The sequence below is a fragment of the Thamnophis elegans genome, chromosome Z (genome assembly GCF_009769535.1).
Source record: "Thamnophis elegans isolate rThaEle1 chromosome Z, rThaEle1.pri, whole genome shotgun sequence".
Taxonomy (NCBI): Eukaryota; Metazoa; Chordata; class Lepidosauria; order Squamata; family Colubridae; genus Thamnophis; species Thamnophis elegans.
The window spans coordinates 127,514,363-127,529,270 of NC_045558.1; the positions used below are offsets into that span (position 1 = coordinate 127,514,363).

Sequence of the window (14,908 nt, forward strand, 5' to 3'; positions counted from 1 at the left end):
CAGTTTAAGGTTAAAGTTACAGGAGTTTGAGGATATAGCAACAGATTCAGGTAGAGCATTCCAGGCATTGACCACTCTGTTGCTGAAGTCATATTTTTTGCAATCAAGTTTGAAGAGGTTTACCTTTAGTTTGTATCTATTGTTTGCCCATGTATGATTGAGGTTGAAGCTGAAGTAGTCATTGACAGGTAGGACATTGTAGCAGACAATTTTGTCTACTACGCTTAGGTCAGACCTTAGTTGGCATAGTTCTAGGATGTCCAAGGCCAAAATTTTGAGCCTTGTGGCATAAGGTATTCTGTTGTGAGCAGAGGAGTGGAGGACTCTTCTCGTGAAATACCTCTGGACTCACTCGATTGAATTAATGTCTGATATACAGTGTGGATTCCAGGCAGAAGAGATGTATTCAAGAATTGGTCTGGCAAAGGTTTTGTATGCCCTAGTTTGCAGTGCAATGTTACCGGAGAAGAAGGTTAGCAAAATTAGGTTAACAACTCTTAATGCCTTTTTTGCAATGCTGTTACAGTGAGCTCTGGGGCTTAATTGGTTTTTCCTTTTTTACCTCAGAAAGTGCCTAGAATGATTGCTATTTTCTTAGCTTCCCTTGACATTGGTAATTTGTCTGGGATTCATATTCAAGTAATATTTAGGTTATATTTGAGTATAATCTTTGGGTACTTTTACCTCTAGTTTCTTCAGTCAACAGCTATTTAATTCTTCAGAAATTACAAAAAAATTAGTTAAAAGCAGATTAGAACTAAATGTTATTATGACCCATTCAAAAATTATTTGATTGCCCAAATTGTTTGCCTATCTGTCTGTGTTTCTTGTTTCAAATGATTTAAAACTAGTATGTGGCAAGTTATCATCCTGATAGAACTTTAGGCATTCCTGATTAAACTTAACCAAAAATAGATGTATGTGATACCTTCAGCTCCTCTACAAAAATGGTAGGATAAGTAATTAAAAATATCAAGTTATGGATTTTTCCGGCACCAAGTTCATACAATCCTGGAAATAAAATCTAAACCCAATTTGCAAATGTGGGTTGTTAACAAGCATTACTTTTTAGAGTCCAAATCTATTGTTTCTGCTTGTTCTGTTTACAAAGGGTCAGGGAAGATATCAAACACTCTGATTAATATTTTTTGGGGGAATTCTTCTGTTTTCAGAATAATTTTCCAGGCTCCCCCTTTCCCCTTCCTTTTTCTTTTTAAAAAAATAGATGCATTGTACTGATTAATTTTTAAGTCCCATAATCTCACTAAAATGTTTGTACTGTGGATATTTATAATTTGTGTAGGAGAAAGAATAAAGATAAACAAATAAATAAAATTTCCCAATGAGGCTGTGCCAATCATCTGAAATGTTTGAGCTTGTAGAAATTAGCTTATAATGATTATAGTTTCTTGAGATTACACTCTGAAACTTTCTTTCTTTCTTTCTTTCTTTCTTTCTTTCTTTCTTTTTCTTTTTTTTCTTTCTCTTACTCTCTCTCCCACCCCTCTCTTTCCTTCTCTTTCTTTCTGCCTCATTTCCAGGAAATTTCATTATCTTTCACTAATTTCCTTTCATTTCAGGCAAGATGATGCCAAGATAGCGAGTGAGAACTTCACCTCCATTAAGGAGTTCATCTTATTGGGACTCACCAGCCACCGAAGAACGCAGCTTTTTCTCTTTGGGATCATCCTCATCATCTACTTGCTTACAATTTTGGGGAACCTGCTAATCATCATCTTGGTGCATGCTGATTTTCGACTCCACACTCCCATGTACTTTTTTCTCAGCAACCTTTCAGGCATGGAAATTGGCTATGTTACCAGCACTTTGCCCCAGATGTTAGGTCAACTTTTGACTGGAGATGGAGCCATTTCCTTAGCACGATGTGTGACACAGAGTTACATTGCTCTGACCATGGGTAGCACAGAATGCTTGTTGTTGGGAGTCATGGCTTATGACCGCTACATAGCCATCTGCCATCCACTGACATATGCTTCTTCCATGGATAGGATGCACCAGCGACTGCTTGCGGCATCCTGTTGGACCATTGGATGCCTCTTCTCAGTTGTATATGTAGCTTCCATTTTTCACCATCCGTTCTGTGGCCCCAATCATATTAACCACTTCATTTGTGAATTGCCTGTTGTGCTAAAACTTGCATGTGATGACACCACTGTAACTAAAGCTGTTGTTTTTGGTTTATCAGCATTTATTGTTCTGGTTCCCGTTTTAGTCATCCTCTCTTCCTATGGTCTAATTCTCTATTCCGTTTTGGACATGAGGTCAACTACCGGATGGCGTAAAGCTTTCTTCACCTGTGGCTCCCATCTTATGGTGGTCACCTTGTTCTATGGTACCGTTATCTCTATGTACATCATCCCCCATTCGGACACAGGTCAAGATCATGACAAGCAAATTGCAGTCTTTTATGTTGTAGTGACCCCTCTTTTGAACCCCATTATTTATACCCTGAGAAACAAGGAAGTCCATAAAGCAGCACTCAAAATGCTGAAGGACTTTGGCTTTATAGCATGAACATTCTCGTCTTGCTAAATAGATTTTTAGGATTGGGTGGGGGTGTTCATTTAAGGTCTGTTTGTGTGTGTGTGTTTGTGTGTGTGTGTGTGTGTGTAAGAGAGAGAGAGAGACAGACAGACAGACAGAGACAGACAAAGGCAGAGAGAGAGGGAGAAAGAGGGAGAGAGATAGAGAAAGACGGAAACACACAAAAACACACAGACAGAAGCAGAGAGAGAGAAAGAGAGAGACAGACACACACACACACACAGACATAGGCAGAGAGAGAGAGAGAGAGAGAGAAACACACAAACATACAGACACAGAGACATGGAGGCAGAGAGAGAGAGAAAGAAAGAGAGACAGAAAGAGACACATACAGAGAGAGAGAGAGAGACAGAGAGTGGCAGAGAGAGAGAGAGAGAGAAATACAGAGAGACAGAAAGACAAACAGACACACACACACAAACACACAGATAAATTGCAGACTATGAATATTATAAGATGAATTACTAGTGATTTTAAATATGCTGGAAAATATTGGGAATATTGAGGAAAAATATAATGGAAGAAAATCCATATTTTACTAATCTTACTTCTAAGTAAAATTACAATGCAGAAAACACAAACCAAAAATTATTCAATCCATTGAGTCTTGGAAGAACATTCCAGAACGTTTCTCCCATGACCCCACTTGTAACAGAATGTGCCATCATCACAGAAAGAGAAAATCCTGGTTGGCTCCAGTTTGACTGAGCCTTCAATCCTTCCGAAGTTGGTAGACTGAAGATCCAGATTTCTGAGGGAAATTTGCTGACTCTGTAAACTGCTTAGAGAGGGCTGTTAAAGCACAATGAAGTGGTATATAAGTCTAAGTGCTATGGCTATTTGTACTAAAATATATTCAGTCCATTTATTGTACTATGGCCGTGATGGTGAACCTATGGCATGCATGCCACAGGTGGCACGCAGAGCCATCTCTGCGGGCAAGCGAGCCATCACCCAGGTCAGCTCCTCTACGCCTCCTGCTGGCCAGTTGTTCTTTGGGTCTCTTCTAGGGGACGCACACCAGTGGTGGGTTTTGGCAGGTACGCCCCAGTACGGGCACACCAGTGCCTGCTGGAAACAGCCGGCACCATTCCGGTACGGTGCTTCGGAGGGCCCACCTGCCTGCCCGTGTTCCTTATCTCTATTTGACCCAACTGGGCCATCTGTGCATGCACACGGAGCATGTGGTGAATGTTTGATGTTCTGTTGAGCAGCTGGAGCATCACAGGCAGTGGGTGCACACGTGTTCATGGTGGATGCTCGGCCCCATTGCAGCATACCCTCTGCAACAGGATCCAGAACCCACCTCTGATGTGCACGCATGCTTGGAGGGTGGGGAGGAGACCTCCATGGGGGGGAATGCAATGCCCCCCCCTCATCCCATTTTTGGTTCCAGGAGCTTCAGGAAGGTCCCCCAATCTCCTGTTTTGGTGCTAGCAGGCCATAGTGTATTTTGATCCTGATTAGTAAATGGACTGAATATATTTTAGTACAAATAGCAGTAGCACTTAGACTTATATTCCACTTCATAGTGCTTTATAGTCCTCTATAAGAGTCATTATGTTGCCTTCACAAACCTGAGTCTTCATTTTACCAACCTACCTGTTTTGGTTCCAGAAGGCTTCAGGGAGGCCTGCTAGCATCAAAATGGGGGCCGCGTATGCATGCGTGGGAAGTGGGGGAGCATGCAGGGGTCACATGTGCCTGTATGATGGGTGGGACCTGTGGGGGAGCATTAGATTATGGGTGTTGGCACATGTGCATGGGCTTTTGGCACCCGAGGAAAAAAAGCTATGCCATTGCTGCATGATGGGATGGTCTTTACAGTCTTTGGAATTACAGTTATGAGCCATGCTGGTCATTGTGGGTAACCATATAAACACATACAATTTTATGACCACTTTTGCGCAGTTGTTAAGTGAATTCCATGGCCATTAAGCAATCCCTGCAGCCATTAAGTGAACTAATGATTCACTATTAGCCATTTGTCATTGTCATAAAGTCAACAATGGCTGTCTTTGGTGAATCCATCATCCTCAATTGATGTTTTTTTTTGTTGTTGCAAAAAACCAGAAGTAAAAACCAGCAAAACCTCTCATAAATTGTAATTATTTGACTGTGGGGTGCTGCAAATAGTTGTCAATGTGGGCTGGTTCCTGAGCACCCAAAATGTGATCACATGACCATTAGAACTTTGAATCCAGGTAATAATAAGAAATTCACTTAGCCAAGAAAGGCTAAGCTCCAAATAATTGAGGCCTTTGAACTCCTGTGAGTCCCTTGGACTGCAAGGCGATCACACTGGTCATTCCTGGAGGAGATCAACCCTGACTGCTCTTTAGAAGGCCAGATCCTGAAGATGAAACTCAAACACTTTGGCTACTGAATGAGAAGGAAGGACTCACTGGAGAAGAGCCTCATGCTAGGAAAGATGGAGGGCAAAAGAAGAAGGGGATGACGGAGAATGAGGTGGCTGGATGGAGTCACCAAAGCAGTAGGCATGAGCTTAAATGGACTCCAGAGGATGGTAGAGGACAGGAATGCCTGGAGGAACATTGTCCATGGGGTTGCGATGGGTGGGACATGACTTCGCAACTAACAACAACACAAATAAGTAGCTCTGGGGAGGTCAGTCATAAATTTGAAAGATTGCTAAGCAACTGTCAAAAGTGAAAGACTACCTTTGTTTTAATTACTCAAAGAACCCATCTTATTTGACTGTGTTAATCAAGTACTTCAGTTCTCATGAGATTGAGATAGAAATGAATTATAATGAAGTAAAGCAAAGTTCCAGTGGAACTGAAATAACCTCCATGGAATACATTCATATTATTCTTATGATCTTTTGCAATCTTGTTTCCGTGCACAGCAAGGCAGCAAATGTCAATATTTGGGAGAAGACAAAAAAGCAAGGATAAGTGGGCTTGAATCTAACCACAGTTAGCTGTTACAAGGATCAAGACATTATAACTTACTGATTTACTAAAAATATACTTTGCACCAAAAAGAATGGTTGATATCATCAAAAGCCTTCAGTAAATTCTATGGAAAAGCATCCCGCTGAGGATTTGGGAAGGTCATTCAGATAGTTTGTCTAACCTGGGTGACTCTTTGTTTTGATTTAATCTAAGGCAATTCCCAGTTTCAAAAACTTACTAATAAAATCATGTGTTCTCATTCTTCAGTCTACTACCTTTTGAATGATAACTCTGAAATTAAGGAGTCAAAAGTAATTGGCACAGGAAAGAAAATAATAGAATAGTAATTAGAATTTCTCTGTGCTTTATTCAGCTAAGTATTTTCTGTTAGTTGCTAGACATTACATTAACCGGCTCGGTGCACAGAGAATCTTTTCAAGCATCCGAAGAACATATTACAGAACATCTAAGAATCTTCCCTTGAAAAGCCATTGGATTTCCAAGTTGCTTCTCACTGTTGCCTCAACAGACGCTGGTGGTGTTTAAGAGGTACAGAAAGGTAAGACATTTTGCCATTTGGAAGTCTGTTGACAGAATCTGATTTTGTTAGGAAGGAGAACGTGAGGGAAGATGTTGCTTTTAATTAGGTGGAAAATCATTGCTACCTCTGAAAGAACTAAGCATTATGGTCAAAAGCCCGAATGACTGATGCTGAAGTCAGCTATGTGCCATGTGTTCAGAGTGGTGGTTAGTTGATGCAATCTTAGCACGGTATGGCAAAATTGATAAGAATGGAATGGAATAGAATAGAATAAAATAGAATTCTTTATTAGCCAAGTGTGATTGGACACAAACGGAATTTGTCTTCGGTTCATAGGTTCTCAGTGTACATAAGGAGAATAAAATACATTCATCAAGAATAAAAAGATACAACAGTGATAGTCAAGGTTACTAATAAAAATCATACTAGGAAACAAATAAAAGTAATATAAATTGAAAGATACAAGCAACATGGAAGCTGCCATTACACTAAGCTAAGTGGGATAAGATTTGTGGTCTACAAAATTTGTGGTCTTGTGCTTCAATGCAAGACTCCTATTGGGACTTATCCTAGCACAATAGTTCAGGTTTATTGTGTTTTCATCTCCAGCAAAGTACAAGACACACATGGTATAATCTGGTCATAATATTTCCATTTTTTTTCATGATGACTGATATTTCTGCAGTGGATGTCCAGAAATTCAGGCTTCTGGTTTCTATAGTTGAAGAATGAGAAGCCCAGAATTCCCTGCAGTGTTTGAAGGGATCTGTAAGAATTAAGCAGCTTTAATCTTGGCAATGCAACTGGATAGGTTGAGGGAAGGTGATGCTTTTATAGAATACAGAATAATAGAAAGATCTTGGAGGTCTCCTGGTTGGACCTTCTCCTCAAGCAGGAGACCTTATACCATTCCAGACAAATGCTATCTAATTTCTTCTTTAAAACTTCTGGTGATGGAGGACTCACTATATCTCAAAACAGGCAGCTGTAGTGATTGTTATCACTAATAAAATCAAATGACACAACTTTTGATGAAATTTCTTTTTACAATTCTTTAAGTAAATTACACCCAAATCGATAACAGGCATGAGAGTAGGATGCAAGAAAAGCTACATGTAAGTACATGTCACTTTTCTTGAATTTTCCTTCAAATTTTTATTTCTGCTTTAGACATGAAAGCCAGCTGGATGACTAGACCAATCACTTGCTCTCCTCCAAAATCATCTCACAGGGGTGTTGTCGTGGGGAAAACAAGAGAAGGAAGAATTATTAGATAAGATTGCTGAACTGAATTATTTGTAAAAAAAAATTAAATTGGGATATAAATAAAAAAATATCTCATTAAAAATGCTTGAGAAATTCCACTGGCATGGTGATTTTACATGGAGATAAAAGTACCCATATCACTTATTTGTATAATTTTTGTATCAAATGTCATATAGTATAAAAGGTAATGGCTCCCCTCACACATATGGGCTAGTTGTTCCTGACTCTAAGGGGCGATGCTCATCTCTGTTTCAAAGCCAAAGAGCCAGCACTGTCCAAAGACGTCTCCATGGTTATGTGGCCGCCATGACTAAACATCAAAGGAGCACGCAGCATTGTTACCTTCCCACCAAAATTGGTTCCTATTTTTCTACTTGCATATTTAAATGCTTTTGAACTGCTACGTTGGCAGAAGCTGGGACAAATAATGGGACTCACTCTGTTTTGCAGCACTAGTGATTTGAACCGCCGAACTGCTGACCTTTCTGATCAACAAGCTCAGTGTCTTAGCCACTGAGCCACTATGTCCCTTATTTTACATGATGATAAAAATGCCCATGTCACTTATTTGTCTAATTTTTGCACCAAATGTCATATAATGTAGTAATATATTATTTCCATAATATATGGAATTCATATTTTTAATTTTTTTTAAATATATATGGAATTCATAATTATACATAGAGAATATTAGTTCTCTATGTATAATTTTGTTAAAAGAACTTGTTCCCCAGAAAGATTCCTGATTAAAGGAACTCCTAAAAGTATGAGACAGACTGACATGACTATTTAACCTTGATTATTGCCTACATTAGTTTTCTATGGATATCCTATTTTTTAAAAAAAGAATTGTTTAATTTTTAGGGATTTTTTACTATCTTTCAATAACTTCTTTTATCTTACAGATAGTAAGCCAGATGGGAACTGAGAATTTAACCTCTGTTAAAGAATTCATGTTGGTGGGACTCACAAGTCATCGAGGGACCCAGCTTCTGCTCTTTGGGGTGCTCCTCCTGATCTACTTGCTTATCCTTTTTGACAACCTGCTGATCATCACTTTGGTGTGGGCTGATTCCCAGCTACATACACCCATGTACTTTTTCCTTAGCAATCTTGCTGTGATGGAGATTGGGTTGGTCACCAGCACGCTGCCTCAGATGTTGGCCCATCTGATCACTGGGAGTGGAATCCTCTCCTTAACGCGTTGCATGCTCCAAGGTTATATTGCCTTGAACATCGGCAGTGCTGAAAGTTTGCTGTTGGGTGTCATGGCCTATGACCGTTACTTGGCCATCTGCTCTCCCTTGTTGTACGCTACAGCCATGAGCAAGTTCCACCAGGTCCTGCTTGTTGGCACATGCTGGATCACTGGCTGTGCATTTTCCATGATTTATGTCGTCAGTACTTTTCGTCATTCTTTCTGTGGTCCTAACCTCATTAACCACTTCATGTGTGAACTTCCTATTGTGCTGAAGCTTGCATGTGATGACATAAAAATGACTAAAGCCATTGTCTCTGGTCTATCAGCCTTCATGGTTTTCATTCCCCTTTCAGTTATCTTGTCTTCCTATGCATTCATTCTGCATTCTATATTGCACATGCGTTCAACTGCAGGAAGGAGTAAGGCCTTCTCCACTTGTGGGTCCCACCTTACCGTTGTCATCTTGTTCTATGGCACTGTTATTTCTATGTACATTATCCCCCACCCAGACTCAGGTCCTTCTCACAACAAGGAAATGACCATCTGTTACCTAGTAATTACTCCCCTGCTTAACCCTGTCATATATACCTTGCGGAACAAGGAGATTCATTCAGCAGTGATCAAGATGGCAAGAAGATTGGGCTTAGAGCAATGAATATGACCATTGACATCTTGCTGGGCTGTGTTTGGTTATGTTTTCTTTCAACTGAGGGAGGATGACTATAAACATAATACCAGGCAGTTTTAACTGTTTCTGCTTTTTGTAAGGATGATGTGGCAGAAAAGCAGGCAGGAGAATGGCATGGAATGGAATGGAGTAGAACAGAACCTAACAGAGTAGATTAGGGGTGGGTGGAGTGGGGTGGGGTGGGTGGGATGGTTTAGAGGCAGAGGTAGAAGTAGAGGTAGCGGAGGGAGTGAAGAAGACAGAATGGAGTGGAGTAGGGTAGGGTAGGGTAGGGTAGGGTAGGTTAGAGTAGAGTAGAGTAGAGTAGAGTAGAATAGAATAGAATAGAATAGAATAGAATAGAATAGCAGAATCGGAAGGGACCTTGGACATCATCTAGTCCAACTCCCTGCTTAGTCTGAAAACCCTACACCACTTCAGACAAATAGTTATCCAACATCTTCTTAAAAATTTCCAGTGTTGGAGCATTCACAAAGTCTGGAATCAAGTTGTTCCACTGATTAATTCTTCTGTCAGGAAATTTCTCCTTAGTTCTAGGTTGCTTCTCTCCTTGCCTAGTTTCCATCCATTACTTCTTGTCCTGCCCTCAGGTGCTTTGGAGAATAGCTTGATTCCCTTTTCTTTGTGGCAACCCCTGAGATATTGGAAGACTTATATCATATCACTCCTAGTCCTTCTTTTCATTAAACTAGACATACCCAATTCCAGCAAACATTCTTTATATGTTTTAGCCTCCAGGCCTTTGATCATCTTAGCTGCTCTTCTCTGAACTTTTTCCAAACTCTCAACATCTTTTTTTTGTAGTATGGTGACCAAAATTGGTTGCAATATTCCAGGTGTGGTCTTACTAGAGTTTTATTTAAGCGATATATGTGGCACTTATTGGCAAAACATGAACATATCCCAAGAAAACAAGAACATGTGAGAAAGAAACTCAAGATTGGCCTGTCATGATACTTTTTGGTATGAGAGAAAAAAAGGGGAAATGCTGTCAAGTTTTCAAGATATACACACCTCTATCACTAAAGTAGAGCTCTAATATTTCTTGTAAATTCCATTCCTAAATTTGTCCTCGTCAAAGGACTGACAACGAGATGTGGCAAAATGATTTTTGTGCATTTGAGTAAGTCTTTATTCCTGGTGATTACATGAATAGTTTTCCTAGCAATACTTTTCATCAATGGTTGCCATTGCCGTTTTCCTAGGACTGAGAGAGAGTAACTGTTCCAAATCATCCAGCTAGCTTCATGCTAAAGATGAACTAGAACTCACACTCTCCCAGTTTCTAGCCTGATGCCTTAATTAATACACCTAACTGGTTCTTGATGAAATGATACATTTGTCCATTATTTGTACAATTCAAATAAAGAGTCATTTGGACACTTCATTTTACTACTGCTTCTGTGGGTGTGGCTTTGTGGGAAGGGCTTTTGGGCATGGCAGGGCAAGGATATTGCAAAATCCCCATTCTCTCCCCACCCCACTAACCTGCTGTCCAGCTCCTTTCTCCTATTCAGGGCAATGAAAGAAGATCAGGAGGCTGGGAGGCAGTGGGGGAAGGGCCAGCCTATTTGCCAGTTCTCCGAACTACTCAAAATCTCTGCTATGGTTCTCCTGAACCTGTCAGAGCTGGCTGAATACCACCCCTGGAGGACAGGTAGAAAACTAAGAAAGGAGGGAGAAACTAGAAGCATCACGGTGAGACCGGGTGGAAAATAGCGGGCTCTAATGAGCCCCATGAAAATCCAACTACACAAACTGCTGTCGGGGAGGGGGGAGGGCTTCAGACTGGAACCATTTTGAAGGGACGGGGAAGAAGGAGAGGCATCTCAGGCAACTAAGAGGAATTGTCAAGTTCCTCGGTAGTTTAGAGAAAAACTCTCCAAACTGACAGTGGGGGCGACAACCATATTCAAATGATCGCTTTAAAGCTGGGGCAACCGGATTAAGCTTTTTGAGCAGGAGTGGTGTCGGAACGGAGTGTAAGAACTGGTTGAGTGATTGGCCAACTCATAGGTAAGAAGAAACTTTGAATTTGAATGGGAAACTTTGAATTGAATTTGTTCTTTTTCCCCTCTCTCTTTCTCCCCTTTTTATTCATGATTTATTTTCCTTTGGTTTATTATTACTTTGCTGATTTTTGCATAACATAATAGTGCTTAACCTGAAAGGGAATACTGTGGTGGATATTTATTTATGTATACTAGAGTTAGTATGTAAGATACCCCTGAGAGGTAAGCAGTTGTACATGTATAATGATCTATAGAAAAGTTCAACAGGGAGTGTAGCATTCTCAAGGGAGCAGGTTGATATCCTTTTTATTTCCTTAGGAAAATTTCAAACCTTCTACACATCATGTTGTGTAAGACAGAGTGCTACTCGGATAGAGTACTAGCTGAAGTCTCCAGGTGAGTTGGATAAATCCTAGAGAAAGATTTAAAATTTTGGGGATGGGGCAATTGTTAAAGTGGTTGAGTAATTAGAACATAGTGCAAATGCCTACTTTGAGACTTCAATTATTATATTCATTGAGTAGTTTCACCACTTGCAACAACATTATTTACAGATGTTGGAATTGTTTTCTGTCTAATGTTCTAGTGTTCCAACCAGGAGCACATTTTTCCATAGTTCATCTTTCCATCTCATAGGTGGTTGATCATGTGGTATATAAAATAATATGCCATGTTTCAGGCCCATATATTGTCATGCATGTGAATGTCCTAATGTCCCATTCATATTTCTGTTTTGTTGTGGCTTTGATAATCTTTTAACACTAGTTCTGTAACAAATTTCTGAATTAGTTCTGCAATACATTTCTGAATTTTGAGTTTGGTTTACAGATCTCCATCATATGGCATGCAACTTCATTTAGAAGTCCCTTAGTATCTTCATTTAATGATCCTCAGACATTTATCTAGTTTTGATACAAATCCACATCTCTTCATATCTCAAAAATGAGGATCTACCAAGCAAAACATGCTATAACCGCATTCCAACCTCCTATTGTATGTATATGATGTCATTTGTGGCATCCAAAGGTAATTATTTCAGCAGATAATCAGATGCCTTTATTCATAATTTTAAGATCAAGTTCACTTGTCCTTTTCTTGGGTAATCCTGTGGGAAGGCCCCCCTCCTAGAAGAATGAAATATTTTGTAATATATTTTTTAAAAGGCAGGCTATAATATTTCCTTAAAGGAGAAATGGGGAAAAAACTTAAGGGAGGAAGAAACCAATCTCCCTGCCCCCAAGCAGAAACTGAGTAGGTCAACCTTTAGAAATGCAGATTTGATAATCCATTCAGAAAAATTGGGTCAGTCAGAAAACTCAAAATAAGCAATTAGGAAGCCAAAAAGGTTGAGTGGATTAACTCAGACAAGCACCTAGGATTTGCATTTCCCCTTTTGCCTATAGAGTGAGCCATGATTCCATAGGAATCAGACAACAACCAAGAATATTAAAGAAATGTTCTTGCACAGGAACAGGAAGCTCAAATACAAATCCCAAAGAAGGCATAAAAACCCATACATTCTTAGCTCCACTTTGTCAGTTGCACCAGAACCACAAACCCTGATGGCTCTGCTTCATCAATATTTATTTCTTCAATAAATATTTATTTCAATATTGATTTCTTCAATAAATATTTATTTCTAATCAGCTTCCATGATGTTTCCAGTTTCTTTCTCCCAGCTTGGAACTGAACCAGATGGATTTTCCTTCCAACATATCCATAAAGACAAAACAGTGATCATAGGCCATGAAATAGTATATCCATAGGCTTTGGAGTATATAGATGTTGGTGAAGTTCAATATGTTTGTCTACTATTTCAAGTTACAATCCTTTGCCCCATTTTATTGGGTAGTAAGAGAAAAGGTAGGTGACTAATCTACTGATTGTACTCACAAAAAATGATTTTTAGTGTGGAGATAAATTCCTTCTCCCCCAGCTTTTTGTTTAACGTTCATGATGTTCATTCATTCTGACATTGTAAATAATGCATTATTTGCTCTTTATATTCAATGTCATACTCTATACACAGGTTATACACTAAAAATGAAGTTGCTGCCATAAAAAAAAACCCTTTCCTTATAAACATATGAATGATGCCTGCAGAAAATCAATACTGGAAATCTGAAAGAAAATGAATTTGTTCATTAAATGTTTTGGTTGGAGGAATTCTTTTATTAAGGGTCACCCTATTTTCAGGGACATCCATTTTGCCCCAGCCTCACCTCTCTTCTCAAACAGAAAGAAAGATGAAAGCTGAGAACTACACCATCACCCGAGAATTCATCCTACTTGGGCTCACTAGCCATCCCAAAATCCGGCTGCTACTTTTTGTGATAGTTCTCCTTATCTACTTGCTTACCATCTTTGGAAACACTCTGATCATCGTACTGGTATGGGTTGATTCTCAACTGCATACCCCCATGTACTTCTTTCTCAGCCATCTTGCAGGCATGGAAATTGGGTATGTTACTAGCACATTGCCGCAGATGTTGAGTCACCTTTTGACTGGCAATGGGGTCATCTCCTTAGCGCGTTGTACTCTGCAGGGTTACATGACTCTGGCTATGGGTAGTACTGAGTGTTTACTGTTAGGAGCCATGGCTTATGACCGCTATTTGGCCATTTGCCATCCATTGGTATATGCCTTAGCCATGGACAGGTTGCACCAACTCTTGCTGGCCACATCCTGTTGGACCATTGGTTTTGTGTTCTCTGCAATTTATGTCCTCTGCGCCTTTCGTCATCCCTTTTGTGGGGTTGTCATCAACCACTTCGTCTGTGAACCACCCGCTGTGCTAAAACTTGCATGTGGAGACACAAGAATCACCAAAGTCATTGGTTTTGGTCTCTCGACTTTCATTGTTCTCCTTCCCCTTTTTGTTATCCTGGCTTCCTATGGGTACATTCTGGATTCTGTATTGCACATGCAGTTAACAGGGGGATGGCACAAAGCATTCTCCACCTGTGGTTCCCACCTCGCTGTGGTGACCTTGTTCTATGGCACTATCATCTCTATGTACATTGTCCCCCAGTCAGATTCCACCCCTGATCGGGACAAGAAAATTGCCGTCTTTTATCTTGTAATCACTCCCCTTCTTAACCCCATCATTTACACTCTAAGGAACAAAGACATCCATTTAGCAGCACTCAAAATGTTGAGGAGACTTTGAGGGGAAAAAGGTAAAACATTGCACATCTTGCTTAACGAAATGTTTTTTTTTAAACTTAAGAAGTGGACGTTGAAATTTGATGGAGAGGCTGGAAAATACTGAGAGAGAAACTCATCATAAGAAAATGACCTTTGTGATCATATTATAAACAACTGTGTCCTCTTCGCTGATGACGTAAAACTATTTAACACCACTGACAATGCTGCTGTCCTACATAACAACCTTGACTGGTCAAACAATTGGCAATTTCAAATCTCAACCAACAAATACTCTGCCTTACACATTGGCAATAAAAAATCAGAACACCTGTCAGGTGCGACTTCATTTAATAATCAGGAAAGAAACCACTCAAATCCATTTGTTTGAAATTAAGTGTACTTTTACTAATTACAAATGAAAAGTAGTGAAGCTAAGCTGAATCTGGTTAATTAGGCGCGAAAGCAAAGAATATCATGTATGATTCAATCCCCTCCCCTTGGCACCCCAGTCCATAGTCCAATTATAATGCACCCAACTGTCAGGTGGGAGATAACTTCAAAAACATCAC

At 39.8% G+C, this 14,908-nt stretch overlaps 3 protein-coding genes across 3 annotated transcripts; all 3 read left to right on the forward strand.

Moving 5' to 3' along the window:
* Positions 1–915: 915 nt before the first annotated feature.
* Positions 916–2,535, forward strand: LOC116521712 (putative olfactory receptor 2B8). The gene is made up of 2 exons (XM_032236372.1): positions 916–950; positions 1,581–2,535. Exons 1-2 carry the CDS (start codon positions 916–918, stop codon positions 2,533–2,535), a joined length of 990 nt encoding a protein of 329 aa, XP_032092263.1.
* A 4,586-nt stretch (positions 2,536–7,121) lies between these two features.
* LOC116521713 (olfactory receptor 477-like) lies at positions 7,122–9,146 on the forward strand. The gene is made up of 2 exons (XM_032236373.1): positions 7,122–7,139; positions 8,196–9,146. The coding sequence occupies exons 1-2, from the start codon at positions 7,122–7,124 to the stop codon at positions 9,144–9,146; spliced, it is 969 nt and encodes a 322-aa protein (XP_032092264.1).
* A 4,291-nt stretch (positions 9,147–13,437) lies between these two features.
* On the forward strand, positions 13,438–14,361 carry LOC116521714 (olfactory receptor 2J2-like). Its single transcript, XM_032236375.1, has one exon. The coding sequence runs from the start codon at positions 13,438–13,440 to the stop codon at positions 14,359–14,361; it is 924 nt and encodes a 307-aa protein (XP_032092266.1).
* The last annotated feature ends 547 nt before the right edge of the window (positions 14,362–14,908 follow it).

Bases quoted from the DNA above. Each gene is read 5' to 3' on its own strand.
- LOC116521712 (XM_032236372.1), top strand. From the start codon at position 916: ATGTATGTGATACCTTCAGCTCCTCTACAAAAATG. The intron at 951-1,580 runs GTAGGATAAGTA...CTTTCATTTCAG, and splicing joins TCAGCTCCTCTACAAAAATG to GCAAGATGATGCCAAGATAG.
- LOC116521714 (XM_032236375.1), top strand. From the start codon at position 13,438: ATGAAAGCTGAGAACTACACCATCACCCGAGAATTCATCCTACTTGGG.